Genomic DNA, 12269 nt, shown 5'->3' on the forward strand with positions numbered 1-12269 from the left:
TATATATCTAAAATTATGGAGAACTGACCAATAATAAGTGCCATGGGCATTCGCTGTTAATATTATCTGAGAATCTTAATTGTTAATTCCTACTGGCCCTTACTTTCCATTGAGCCTCAAAGAAGGCTGAGGGTGGTGGTTAAGAAACAATGCCCTTGTCAGGAAATATGGGTACATGTCGTTTTCCTGCTTTGGTCACTGATTCATGCCAGGCTGAATTAGGGAAGATGTAGGATTACGAGGTCTACTAACAGAAGTCCAGTTTCTCATTGTCAGGACAAGATGATTTTGGAAGCTGGCAAGTGTGTTGACCTAAGTGAGTCTTGTCTTCACATCCTACCTTTCCTGTTCTGTCTGCCCCGGTTCTGCCACTGGTGGGTCTGCTGGGTTCCTGTCCTCTGGCCTCAACTCCAACAGCCCTACGCGGCTGATCCTTTCCTTCCCCTGTACCTGCCGTTTCTAAACACAGAATGCTCGAAGACCAAAGAAAACAGTGTACATAAGAGTGCTGAGAATCCAGTGTATTTTGTCTGCTCAACACAATTAATAGCCTCTGTCAAGAAAAAGTTTTCTTTTCTTGAATTACCTACAGCACTTAGCACTGGGTATTCAATAATGGTCACACTAAATTGAATATGGAGAAAAATCTGGTTTGCTTACTTAGAAATTTGTTCTTAAGTGTGTAGGCATTTTTCTTATGCCACAGATTTTGTTGGTTTACTAAACAAAACCCTTTTTTACATGGCTGTTGTAAGGGTCACCTTCAACCCTGCCTCGTCCGAATGTACAATATAAAGTAATAAAGGGCAGGCCTAGTTGTGAGGCGTAACTGAGGAACGGCTGTGTGCAGTGGTCTTCAAGGATGACAGCGGAGGGCACACCTCCCCCCTGGAGGAGGACCATCATCCTGGACGATTTGAATGGTGGTTACAGTGACTCTGTGTTGTATTTTCAACAAAGTAAGTTGCTGCTTCACTTCTGAAGCCAGCTCTGAAGGTGCTGAAAGGGGCTGCCCTTCAGAATGCTTAATGCAGTGAAACTTGTTTTTTTTAAAGATTTTTTTATTTATTCATTTGAGACACAGAGATACAGAAAGAGAGAGCATGAGCAGGGAGAGAGGCAGAGGCAGAGGGAGAAGCAGGCTTCCCGCTGAGCAGGGAGCCCAATGCGAGGCTCGATCCCAGGACCCCGGGATCATGACCTGAGCCGAAGGCAGACGCTTAACCATCTGAGCCACCCAGGTGCCCCAATGCAGTGAAACTTCTAAAGTTAAACTTGGGGAGGGCAGAGAAAGTACTGCATAGCTCATTCACTAGGTCCTTAATACCCAGTGTGTGCCCAGAACCCAATTCCAAGTTCCTTCAGGGGCAGGTTAAATAAATAAATAAATAAATAAATAAATAAATAAATAAATAAATAAATAAATAAAATAAGCCCTCAGAATTCCTTGAGCCCAATGAGCTTACACTTTGTAGCAATGAAGCAATACATAAAACCCAATGATGGACTGTATTAGTGCATATGTTGTAAGAGCTTAATTGTGAGGAATTCCAAGTGAGATCAAGAGTTGCCAGGAAAGCCTTCAGAGAAGAGGGCAGACTTGAGCTGAGCCTGGACAGTGGTGTTTCGATGAGCACAGAGGGTGGGCTTTCCTGCTGCGGGCATTGGGCTGAGTGAGCAGGAGCGTGGAGCTAGTGGTGGGCATGGCAGTCATGACGCTGAAGTCACGGGCCCACCTGGAGGGAAGACACATTTTCAGATTCCTTCTGACGCAGCTCCTGTGACCTTGGGCTCCAAACTGATGCTCCTCTAACCCTATCGGCCTCTGTCAACCAGAAGATTCTTTGAGGCTCAGCGCATTCCTAGGGACACCACTGGAGCCAGCCCACCCAGCGGGGTTGAGAGTAGGCTGTGCGGCATCCAAAGCGTTTGTGGCCAAATCTTGTTTTCCTTGTCCAGCTAGGGTCCAGCCCCGTGAGTTCGACTTACTGGTGGACTCCATCTCCCTCTGCCATGGCTCTCTGCTTGCTTTTTCCTCTTCACAGAGCACTCTGTCCTCTTACGTGTTTCTGCAGGTTCCCAAAGGAACTGACCAGAATTGGGCTCAGAAGCTCTATGACCGGCACTCTGGCAGCCAACACTTCCAGAAACCCCGCATGTCCAACACGGCCTTCATTGTCGTCCACTTTGCTGATAAGGTGAGTCTCTCCGTGGGCTTGGGTGCTCTGTGAGCCCCACCCTACAGAGATTCAGGGCTAAGAGGGAGTGGTCTCTCTTGAATTCAAGTGGCCTGAAAGTCTCTTAGGGTCTTTGTCTACCCTCTCTTTCCCTCCCACGTGCCCTCTGTGATACATCAAACTGTCACTACGTTGGCAGAGCCCCAGGTGGTGGGAAGGGCGGCTACAGCTCCCCAATCATGTGCTCGACAAATATTTATTGAGGGTCTCCTGGGAGGACAGGAGCACGTAAAACAGTTGTGAGTCTACCCCGGAGAGAGAAAGCAAGCATGAGAACAGAATGGCGCTCTTCTTTGGGTGACTCCTTTCCTGGGGCCTGGTGAACACAGAATTTTCCTGCATGGATTTCTCTTCTGTTTGCCTTAGCCCATGCTTTCCAGATTTTAATCTGCACATAAATCACCTGGGGTCTCCTTAAAATGCAGACTCCAGGGGCACCTGGGTGGCTCAGTCAGTTAAGCATCTGACTCTTGCTTTCAGCTCAGGTCATGATCTCAGGGCTGTGAGATCAAGCCCCGAGTCTGGCTCCATCCTCAGTGTGGAGTCTGAGATTTTTCTCTCTCCCTCTCCCTATGCACACAAGCTCACGTGCGCACTCTCTCAAAATCTTCAAAAACAAAATTTGATAGCCTTTTCAGCACCCAAAGGAGGCCTTAGGTCATCTTACGGGAACCCCTTTTTTAAAATAATGTTTTTCCACAAAATGAATACTCAATTTCCTCTATATAAATCCTGATCACATCTTGGGTTTGCGTTCTAAATGGGGAATCTGTGGGTTTCCCAGCTACTCACCACTCGTCAGAAAACACTGTATGGATGAGATGAAAGGACTCAGGTGCTCAGGTAGCTGTGGAAGGCGCCTGGGCAGGTTGAAGCACTTGACTCCTGTTTTTGTTTCCCTCTGGGGCCCCAGGTGGAGTACCTTTCAGATGGTTTTCTGGAGAAAAACAGAGACACGGTGTATGAAGAGCAGATCAACATCTTGAAGGCCAGCAAGGTAAAGGGCATCAGGGGTGGGGTGTTAGAGCACAAACGTCCACAGCAGGACTCAGCAGCCCTGGGTGTGGGTGGCGTCGGCCCCACCCTGGAGCGTGGGGGAAGGCAGAGATGCCAGGCAGGGCGAATGTGAAGGGGCTTGTACATTATTTCCATCTGAAAACATTTGAGGATGGCCCCGTGGGGGAGAGAAAGCAGGAGATGGTGAAGGACAGGGGCAACTGGGGAAGATACCAGTTAATAGAATGACATTGTGAGGGGTGGGGGCACGAGAAAGGTGACCGTCAGGAGTGGGGACAGCAGTGAGTGTAGCAAGGAAAACGTTACTGGCAGTCATTTGTCGTCCTCTCTTACCTGCAAGTGGTAGGATTACTTGGATGCCCTCAAATCCTGGCATCTGTACATTTCATTTCTGTGTAGCACCTACAGAACCTCCCTATAAGCAAAAAGTTCAGTGGAACAGAGGGTAGGATTTGAGGGACACTTAATAGTGTCCAAAATAGATTTATCTCCAGAATTTATTTCCTTCTCATGAGCATAATAGAAAGATTGTGTCCATTCTACAGGCAGAGGAAACAAGGCACCAATTCAGTAAACAAACAGTAAGCGCCTGTGTTGTGGGCATTGGCCCAGACACAGCCAGCAGCAGGCAAAGGTGGGTAAGACCGCTTCTGCCCTGTAGGCGCTTACAGCCTAGTGGGCTGTCCATGGCAGGTCTTCACACGGTTGCTGGAATGAGGGGAGGCCTGGGGAGAGGGCCCAGTTGGGCGGGGGGGTCTGGGCACCATGGTTCCCGAGGGCCGACACACCGATGCTTGTGCTTCTGCCGGCGGCAGCCCTTCCAAGAAAACCCCGAAAGGGACTCTCCGGGATTTGCAAGGCTTTCTCCCAGACCTCCTGCTCCCGAACTGGCTGCAGGGGCCTGATAACACTAGAAATTGCAGATTGATGGCTCTTGGTGATAAGCTTCAGATGAATGTAATAGGGCAAGATGCCGGAATGGAGAAAATACACCCGGCACAATGGACCGAAGGACAGAAGGGCGAGTACAGCCCGTTAAATCCCATGGCCCCAGGCGATGGGTTTAGGGCGGCTTTGAGTCAGTACCAGCATATGGGCGGCTCAGGGTCCTCTCAGGAGATCTGCAACACCTGGGAATGAGGCGCCCTTGAGGGAAATCTGGGTAAATGTGAGTATCACTTTGGGATTCAGCACAAGGTTAACCCCTCGGCTTGCCAAGTCTGTGGCACTGTCATTCATGGTGGGTCATAGGACTTTCTGCATTCTTCAAAAGGGGAGGTGGGGAGAGAGGAAGTGGATGGCGCGAGCTCTTGGAACACATTGCCTCGTTGTTTCTTAGATGCTTAGAGCCCTGTGGCCTCCTCTGTGAGTGACACAGTGGCCTCAGAGGCTGAGAAACTTCACTGTCTTGTTCTAAGTTCCTCTTTTCAGGTAAGAGCACAAGGGAGGGGTGGGTGAGGGAGAGAGTGTCTGGTTCTGCCGGTGTATTGATTTTTGTTTTGAGTGTCTCTCAGGAATCTTAAAAAGTAAAAGAGGAATCTCTCCAGCAGATTAGTAACAGACATTTTTTCCCCTTTATTGGGTATTTGTGTGTTATGTAGTGGTAATGAATACATATAGTTAACCTCTTGGATCTTACAGTCCCGTGGATTTTGGTAATGCTGTGAAGGTCAAGAAGGTAGTATGGAAAAAAAAAAAAAAAGAATTTGTTGGGAGTCCCCAAGGCCACCTCCAAATTCAATTATTTGCTAAGACGAGTCCAAGACCTCTGAGCAGATAGTTACACTTGAGGCTGTGACTTATTAGACCAAAAGGCTACAAAGCAGCCAACAAAAGGAACAGTGCGTGGGGTGAAGTCCAGGGGGAAACCAGGCCCACGCTCCCAGGAAGGGAGCCACTGGGAAAGGCGCGGCACCCCTGTGCTTCATTCCCACAGCAGGGTGTTGTCATGTGAAGTATCGGCCAGGGCAGCTTGTCTGAGCCAAGGCTCAGAGCTTTTATGGGGAGTCAGTTACACAGGCACCCTTTGCCTAGCATATACCAAAATTCCAGACTCTCAGAAGGAAGGCAGGTGTTCAGCGTAAACCATATTGTTTGCATAAACCATTCGGACCCAGTGAACCATTCTTACCAGAGTCTGGTGAAAACCCTCCCCAAATCCAAGTTCCCAGGCCCCAGCCAAGGCCTTTCCAGGAGTAGCAGTCTCAAGCTTGCTGTGTTAGCTCTTTTCTGTACAGGGGTATCATTTTAGGTTGGAGGTCCTGGGTTTTTATTAGACATGAATACAGACTCATCAATTTAAATAGCTTTAAAAGCATTCTCTGCCATTCCTTGACCCACCTTTTCATCAGGTACCATTCTGCATACTCAAGCATATTGGTACATCTTTGTAAGATTTGAAATGAATCACATTATACATAGTTCTCTCTGACTTTTCACTTAGATCTTTGCTGTCTTTCCACACGACTATGTATCTCTTCTCTTTTTTAAACAGTTGATATTTTGCTAATTGAAATAAGGCCGTAATGAATGCCCTTTGCATAGATCTTCGCTTGTGCAATTACATCAGTCAGGTAAATTTTTACAAGTGAAGTGGATGGTTCAAAGAGTATGCACATTAAAAGTCTGTAGATTTTCCTAAATTGGGACTGTAAGATAGGTCTGGGATCTACTCTTAAAAGATAACGGTCCTTCTCTTCCCTACCCACCTGCCACACACTAGCTTTCCCCTTTACCAGCTAATCTTTTTAAGAACCAGTGACCTTCTTGCCAACCTGCAGTCCCATCCCAGCCTCTCACAGCATTCAGAGATGAACCAGGAGGGGCCTCCAGGTCTACCAGACCCTAGTAGGAGGATGGCTGAGAACTCTCCACCCTGAGCCCATTGCAGACAATCCCAGAAGGTAAAAAGCAAAGATCAAAACCAGGTCCCTGTAAACCCGCAGACGGACCCGACGCAGACTGCAGCTATAAATCAAAGAGTGGTTCTCACTGTGCTTTATTTAAATCCTTCGGACAGATGGACTTGTCTGGCAGCACCTGTCATGGTAGCGTTTTTGAAGCTCATTGTTCACTGAGCTTGTATCATCTGTAAAACTTTGTTTTTACAGCAGTCCTATGAGGTTTATGTTTCCAACTCCATATTGGAGTGTAAAATAAAGACCTAGAAAGATACAAGGCCCTGGGGCATGGAGTTAGTGCCCATTTCTTGGGATGTTTTTCATCTCCCTGAGCATAGATAAATCTCAAATCCTATATGTAAATTCATAATTTTACTTAAAGCATTTTTATTTTATGGGACACCTATTAGCTTTTTTCTTTTGTGTGACACCCCTGATAAGAAATTAAGAAATCATTGTGAATAATTAAGCGGTATGGGATGGAAGACTCCCATGTAGCCTACCAGCCAAAGGGATGTTTAAAGCACTCCCACCAAGAGCAGTGAAATAAAACAGTGTTAATGAGAATGTAATTAGGAAAGCCAGTTATACTAAGAGGTTATCACATAGCTAATTGCTTTCTCAGCTATTGGAGAGCTATAAATGGAGACTTAGGAAATGCCTCTTTAAAACACAACTTTAAGTCCTTAACAGACTGATTTGTTTTAGGTACTAAAAGTGGAGGTTTCTCCTTCTCAGTGTTTATTATAAAAACAATATTTTACCCAAAAAAAGAATCCCGAAAGGAGCACATATTTAAGATTTCCTATGCCAGGGCAGCACTGCGTGTAGGTCAGAGTGACAAGCAATGGACGTGGAGTTTGTCAGTAAGCATTGGGCAGCCAGGACCATCCTGGGTGGTGTTTCCCAGGCAGGCAGTCCTGAGGCTGGCTCTCCACTCATCCCAGCAGAAGGGATCTCAAGACCAATCTGGTACAGAGTTTGAGGAGACCGTATTGGCCCAAGGCCACCTACCCTGGGCCGTAGCAGTCCCTGAGGTCCGAGAGTCACAGTGGCGTACCTCAGACAAGGCCCAGATGCATGTGCTCTGGGTCTCCTCCCTCCGACTTCGGCTTGACCTCAACTCCTCGAGGAATGACACTGTATGTGTGTCTGTTGTTTCCGCACTCGTGTGGTCTTTGTGGGTCACAGACACATTCCACTTTGAGCAAATACATTTGCTTTTTTAAAACGTATTTTTTTCCATTTCGTGTTTTCATTTTCTATGGATAAATACCCAGTAGTGGAATTACTACAGCATGTGGTAATTTTATTTTTAATTTTTTGAGGAACCTCCATGCTGTTTTCCACAGTGGCTGCACCAGTTTGCATTTCTACCAACAGTACGTGACGGTTCGCTTTTGTCCTCTTCCTCGCCGATACTTGTTATTTCTTGGGTTTTTTCATTTAGCCATTCTCACAGGTGTAAGATGATACCTCATTGTGGTTTTGATTTGCAGTTCCCTGACGATTGGTGATATTGAGCATCTTTTCATGTGTCCATTTACCATTTGTGTGTCTTCTTTGGAAAACTGGGCCCTCTGAATCTTTAATTTTTTTTTTTTTTTAAAGATTTTATTCTTTGACAGAGAGCACAAGTAGGCAGAGAGGCAGGGAGAGGGAGAAGCAGACTCTCCACTGAGCAGGGAGCCTGACATGGGGCTCGATCCCAGGACCCTGGGATCATGACCTGAGCCGAAGGCAGCCAGCCGCTTAACCAACTGAGCCACCCAGGCACCCCTCTTTAAATTTTTTAAACCTGATTATTTTTGATGTTGGGTTCCCATATCACTTGCAAATAGCTTCTCTCTTCAGTGGATGGGTGAGGGGAGGGATGAAATAAAGGATCAGGGAAACACTTAATGATGAACACTGAGTAACGGATAGAAGTGTTGAATCCTTATATTGTACACCTGAAACTAATATGCTGCTGTTAATCATACTCCAATTTAAAAAGTATTTTTAAACCTATTTTTCATATAACACTTTCAAGGGCGTTTGAAGTGCTTCCTATTTAAGATCAGTTGGCGTTGGTAGTTAAAAAAAACTTCCAAAAATATTTAGAATAGTAACCACATAAGAACTTTTTAGTTGGTAAAACCATATCATCCCCTTTCCAATACAGGAAAGTCCAACTTTGTCTTTAACAACAAAAGAAAAGAAGTGCTGAGACTTTTCCTCCAAAGCCCATTTAAAACCTCTTTAAACAAAATATTTTGTACCTAAAAATTGGAGCTTTTTTCCCCCAAAGGGCAGCAGTACCCATGTGAAAGAACTGCCCGAAAAGGAAGTGTATTTTTTATTAGGTCTGCAGCCAGGTTTCATAGATAAGGTTCTGGGCAAGAGATTCCAATCAAATGGTTCTTCGAGCATGTCTTTATTTTAGTTTCGTGCGTCTGTTCTAAAGGAAAGGTGTTTTGTGTTCTTACAGAAGTAAACAGACATGATTTCCAAGGTAACAGCTATGTATATGTATATAGCTGCAATTGACATTTTTCTTAAACTATCGAATGGTCTGTAAAAAGCGTTTTCATACTTCTTTTAATCCCTCTTCAAATAGATTTGCTTCCGGCTTTTAAAAATCTATCCATAGCCTTGAATAGCAGACAGTACCACATAAGTGACAAAGGGTATCAGGCAAGTGCTTGGTTTGTTTGAAGGTATCATCTGAGTGTTTTCCTGATTGGAGGGAGCAGATTTTCAGAAAGGCCCCTGTGGATGCTGCTTCCCAGGACTGCCCCCAGATGAGTTGGAGTTGTGCATTATTGGTCACTCAGCTCATAAATAGACTTCCCAGGGCCTCTAAAGTGTAACTGGAGTTAGTTAAGGAAAACACATTCTCATACATTCATTCTTCTGCATGAATTGTCAGTCAAGCAACAGCTTCATGTAACTACTTTTCATTGAGACTTCAGGTTGGTCTGTAGTTGGGACCCTGCTGAGACAAGGAGGTCCCTGTCTAGCCCAGGCCCCATGTCCCAGTGGGTAGATGGGGTAGGTGGTACAGCCATCAGTATTTCTTGTTTGTTCTATTCTTGCTTTTTCTTAGAGTTGATGTCTCAGCAAACTCCTCTCCCTCTCCACCCCAGATATCCTATCATTTCCAAACGCAGTCTCAATAGCCAAGACCTATAATTAAAACCTAGCTTTTAAGATAAAACGCAGATTCTCCAGATTAAACCTTGGTTGTGTTCTTTCCCAAATTCTAGCACGGGGCCCAGGGAGGAGCTTCTGATTGAAACGAGAGAAAGGGGCTCCAGTTTTAAAGTCTTCTCACTGCTGAATCTGGTTTCAGAGTTCCGTGTGCAGCTTTAATACATTCTCTTGACCTTAGAAGTTAATAGATTTTTTCAGAGAAAAAGCCAGTATTAGTGATTTCTGTAAATTAGACTCGTGAAACCGTATCATCATGCATGTGGTAACTACTACCCCTGACTCGAACGTCTTGGAAATCCATTTTAGAAAGTATGTGAATTACAATTTAGTCAGTATTGTGTTTAGAAACAACCGACTGGATGAATCACTGATGTCTTTAAAATGCAAACCTGCCTTTAGCCTCTGGTTCTTTCCCTGTGGGAGTTTCTCCGCTGCAGTCTGACTGGGCACTTGACCCTTCGTCATGTGTGCCTCTGGCATCAGCCCCCCCCCCGCCCCCACTGTCCTTCCTATGCCCAGGCTGTCTCTCCGCGCCCCCCACTCACTCCTGGTTTTGCCGCTCCCTGTGTTCTCACCATGTGTGATGGTGGCTTTCTGCCATAGACCATGAGGACTCACGAGTCTTGACACAAGGAGTTGCTGGATAAGGTTTGTATTTGGAGAAGACTCTGGCTGGTGGGTAGGATTTGTTGGGACGAAGGTGTGTCTGGAGCTGGACCCTCAGGTTCTAAGCACCTGCAGTGATCTGGGAGAGCTTGGGAAGGGCTGCATAGGGCAGCAGTGTTCTGGTGATTCAGGACTGCTGGAACTTGACTGTAGACAGAACTTGGGGATGTGGGGTTAAGTAGGGTGTTGGCAGGCTCTCTAATACAAATTTGGGCAGTTGGTGGGTGAGGGCCATGTAGGCCATGTCAGATTTGGAGTTTCCAGTGGAACACAGGGAGGAAGATAAGGAGCAGATAGTTGGAACTGCAGATCGTAGTTGTGGAAGAACATCAAGACTAGAGAGACAGGCTTGAAGGGGGTAGTTGAAGCCATTAGGTGTGAAGGAGACTGTCCAGGGAACGAGGGTTAGAAAAGGCAAATGATGAGGATGCTGTCCTGGGAAACGGCAGCACTGCAGGGAGACGGGCAGGAGGATGGGCCCATGGGAGGTGCCGGGAAAGAGCTGTGGGAGGGAAGCAGAGCTGCCGAGTCAGGGAAGAGGGCCTCCCAGAAGGGACTTGGGTCCTTCACCAAGGACAAGTCGGACCGAGAGTGAAGCTGGGCCACTTCCAGCCACCAGATTTGGCAAGTAGGGTCCCCAGAAGTCACTCTCAGGGTCGGTTTAGGCAGTGTGGGGGGCAGACCACGGCATGGCAGGGAGGGGGGGATCGGGGTTGAGAAGGGACGACCCAGGGTGGTGTCCACGGGTGCCTTGCCTGAGATGGGGGGGCGTGGCACAGGGATAGCCAGCTGGACGGGGAGATGGTCCTGCATGGAAAGAACTTGAACATAGCTACGTGTTGAAGGGAAGGCGCCTAGGAAAGGGGAGAGACTACAGATAGGAGAACATGTAGGAGTTTAGGTCAGACTTAAAGGTATCTCCTTTTTCAATTCGCTCATTTTTACAGATGAGAAATTTTAAATCTAATAAGATTGAGGTTTGCCATGGGTCACACAGCTAATTAAGTGGTGGAGTCGGATCTAAAAGGTCTCCTGACCCTAGCTCAGTGCATGTCCTGTAGTACCTTACATCCCAGAGATCCGCTAGGTGATAGGCTCTTCTGTCTCTTTACTACTCTAGAGCTTCCTGTGCAGTGGACTTCAGGCTCTCTGTTATGCTGCAGCCAGAGTGATCTTTCCAAAAGATCCCTGGTCATTGCTCCCCTCTGTGACCCACTGTGTGGGCTCTGGAGCCAGGCCATCTGGATGTGATTCGTAGCTTTGCCACTGACCACCTCTGTGATCTTGGGCTCTGAGCCTGTGTTTCCCCATCTGTAAAATGGGATGTCATACCAAGTGGTCATTGGGAGAACTGAATGAATTTTATGCTTGGTATATTCTAAGTGCTCAATAAATGTTAGCTGCTCTTATTTAAAACCGCAAACCAAAAAAAAAAAAAAAAAAACCCTTAATGGCTTCACATTGCTTTTAGGATAAAGACCCAAATCATCAATAGAGGATTTTGCATGAGCTGGTCCCTCTTGCTTCCCCCTCGGGATGTGTACGAAAACTGTATTGGCATTATATCAGTTCCCTGAACATGCAGATATTTTGCTAACATGCTTTCCTAACCACCACCCCCCCACCCCCCGAATGACCCACCAGCTCCAACATCACTTTCTAAGAGAAGCCTTTCCTGATTTCTACCCTGGGGCCCTGATTCGGTCATGTGCATCTGTTGTTTATTTCCTTGAGGAAATCATCTTTTTGTCATTAAACTTTTAATTATGGGGTTAATTGATGAGAGTTCACCTTCCATGCTAGATCATAACCTTCATGATACCTAAGAGGCTCTGTTTGGTTTTGTTCATTTTTGTGTTCCCAGCTCCAAGCACAGTATTTATTTGTTGGATGTGTGGCAGTCAGTTAAGTATTGGTGAGTGAATGAACAAACCAGTCCGTCTAGTTGCTTGACAATATTTACTAATATTTACTTCCTGGTCTTTGAAAGCACGTGGAAATAATGAGTTTATCATTTTTATGATGTTGGCACATGCACATTTTAGCCACAGATTTTTAAAATCCTATCGGAGTCATCTTTATTCCTCTGACAGCCTAATTACTTCCCCCTTGAGAAAGGCAGTATTTATGATTTTGAAATACCATGTGTGGACAAAAGTTGTTGATCTAGTTCCAAAAATGCTGAAATAGGAACTGAATTGTCACCTGTTGGCACCTGAAACTATCTCACTGGGGTGAACTCCCAAGCCACTTG

General features: G+C 46.1%; 1 protein-coding gene across 2 annotated transcripts in view; it reads left to right on the top strand.

Annotated features, from left to right (window-relative positions):
* Positions 1-12269, top strand: part of MYO5B (myosin VB) — a 334942-nt gene that overhangs the window by 229487 nt on the left and 93186 nt on the right. For both annotated transcript variants that reach the window (XM_054510300.2, XM_064577622.1), the window contains exons 13-14: positions 2076-2198; positions 3151-3234. In XM_054510300.2, coding sequence (XP_054366275.2) covers positions 2076-2198; positions 3151-3234 — 207 coding nt within the window. The remainder of the gene's footprint in view (positions 1-2075; positions 2199-3150; positions 3235-12269) is intronic.

Source organism: Mirounga angustirostris, unplaced genomic scaffold (genome assembly GCF_029215605.1).
Source record: "Mirounga angustirostris isolate CCGP_5_RB_7025 unplaced genomic scaffold, mMirAng1.0.hap1 SCAF_14, whole genome shotgun sequence".
Lineage (NCBI taxonomy): Eukaryota > Metazoa > Chordata > Mammalia > Carnivora > Phocidae > Mirounga > Mirounga angustirostris.